We start from the raw sequence: 2,452 nt of genomic DNA on the forward strand, positions 1-2,452 counted from the left end.
CTAAGTAAGCAAAAGAAGACTTACTCCACACATATGATTGCTACATCCAGTGTCGACATACCATATATCGGACTCCGTCTTTGTTCCGTCTTGAACAGTCATCAACAAGGTTTCTACCTCCTCTTTCTCGACATAGTTTGCACTTGAACTTTCTCCTTTTTCTTGGTTAGCAGGCAATTTGGAGTGGCATTCAGAAGCATAATGACCAAATTTATGACATCGATAGCATTCTATCTTTGATTTGTCATGGTTTCGCTCCCTTTCACTGCTGTGATTTTGGTCATTCCTGCCTCCATCTCTATTTCCATGATCTCCCCTTCCTCGACCTCGGCCTCTACCTCTACCCCTTCCACGAAAATTGTTAGAACGGGTATTGGTAGAAGCTTTAAGAGCCTGCTCTTCACTTACTGGACTCCGCTTCATCTTCTGCTCATGCACCAATAAAGAACTTTGTAGTTCATCAATTGATAGTGCATCTATGTCTTTCGACTCTTCAATGGAGCACACAACATAATTGAAGTCATGTGTCATGGAGCGCAAAACCTTCTCCACTATGGCAACATCGGTCATCTTTTCCCCTTGAAATCTCATCTTGTTACAAATCTCCATGGTTCTTGAGAAGTAACTTGTGACAGATTCTCCTTCTTTCATGGTAAGAGTTTCAAAATCCTTCCTCAAGGCTTGAAGCTGTGCACGCTTCACCCTCATGGAGCCTTGATACTTCTTCTTCATCGAGTCCCAAATAGCTTTGGAGGTATCTTTGCAAAGAATAGTCTCCAAGATTGGACGTTCAATTGCTTGAAAGAGATAGTTTTTTGCTTTGAGATCTTTTAGCCTTCGGGCTTCTAGTTCAGATTTCTGAGAATCTGATAATGTCGTGCCTTGTACCGGTTCCTGAATACCGGACTCAACAACTGACCAGTACTCTTTTGAGCGAAGGAAATTTTCCATCAGCATGCTCCAATGATCATAGTGACCATCAAAGCGAGGAATGGCTGCTTGCACAAAATTGTTTTCGGCCGCCATTAATAATTATGGATGAATTTTTCACTCAAAGTTTGCACTCACAGGTTTCACTCACAGGATAACCAATGCTCGGATACCACTGTTATGAAATATTGGATTATTGATAAAACAGAAGAATTGAATTGAAGAGGAGATAATTATTGTGAAAAGCTTACTTTGCATTACTGACATTCAAAGGCTTATATAGCCAATTACATAACCAACTAAACCATAAAATTAGGAACCACTAACAGCATATTCTATGACCCCTACAAATAAGAAAGCATAAACTTATTTTACTCCAACACACTTAACCAACTCCTAGAGTATAGGACACTTAACAGTAACATAATTTGACTAAATCAAACATTAAATCCAACATTTTCCGTAAGACAACAATAGTTATTGTTCTTATTGCCAAACCCAATGTAAGGAAAAAATCATCTTACATCTTTTATATTATCTTATAATTTGCATGCATGATAACTAGGTCCTAAAAGACTAAATAAAATGTTATTTAGTAAATAATTAGAAGAGTCTAATTAGGGGTCTAGAACTTTCATGTGGTATCAAACCTTAGTTGTTACATGCATGTTGTTTTTAGACATTAAAATCGGGTTATAAGATGATTGATAAAAATCGGAAATTTTTTAATAAAATGGTTTTATTCAAAAAATTTGACATGCATGCATATCTACTGATATTAAAATATTTACGGTCAATTTTGGTTATTTACGGTATTTTATTGCTAATTATTATATTTTTTCGATTAAAAAACCGAGTCAATATGTATGTTTTTGGTTAAAAGTTAACTAAAAATAGTTTCATATTGATTCTAGCCATGAAATTTAGATATTGTCACACATTCATGTTTTAATTAGGGTAAGTAAAATTTAGAAATTAATTTGTTAATTTTTGCATGTTAATTGATTTTTATATGATAAAATCGATAAAAGTGTGATTATTTGCTTAAAAATACAAAACAATTTTTTTCTGGGTTTTAGAAAATTTGATATGGCCAAATTCATGTTATATTTGTTAGAAATATAATTTTGAAATTAATTTGATTAATTTTGAGTGTTTATTGGTTTTTATACGATAAAAACCGATAAACCGTGTTTATTTTTCTCAAAACTATTTAATCGAAAATTTTGGAAATTTTTATGCCATATTTAGGTTCTGGAAAATGTTCCAGAATGATAAAAAATTTCATTTTGTATTTTTCATAATAGATATGATTAATTTAGAATTAAATCATAAAAGTTGTGAAAAAGACAATTAAATTGTGTATTTGATAAAAAATAATTTTAAGGCAAAATATTTGAATTATTTTGAGTTATTGGAAATGTTCCAGAATATACAAATTTTTTATTTAAAATTTTTCGTAGGAATTGTGATTTATTTTGTTTTATTTCATAATTGTTATGATAAAACCAATATAATTAGC

General features: G+C 32.1%; 1 protein-coding gene across 1 annotated transcript; it reads right to left on the bottom strand.

Moving 5' to 3' along the window:
* Nucleotides 1-1,026, bottom strand: LOC141629508 (uncharacterized). Its single transcript, XM_074442497.1, has one exon. The coding sequence runs from the start codon at nt 1,024-1,026 to the stop codon at nt 1-3; it is 1,026 nt and encodes a 341-aa protein (XP_074298598.1).
* Between the last annotated feature and the right edge of the window lie 1,426 nt (nt 1,027-2,452).

The sequence above is a fragment of the Silene latifolia genome, chromosome Y (genome assembly GCF_048544455.1).
Source record: "Silene latifolia isolate original U9 population chromosome Y, ASM4854445v1, whole genome shotgun sequence".
Taxonomy (NCBI): domain Eukaryota; kingdom Viridiplantae; phylum Streptophyta; class Magnoliopsida; order Caryophyllales; family Caryophyllaceae; genus Silene; species Silene latifolia.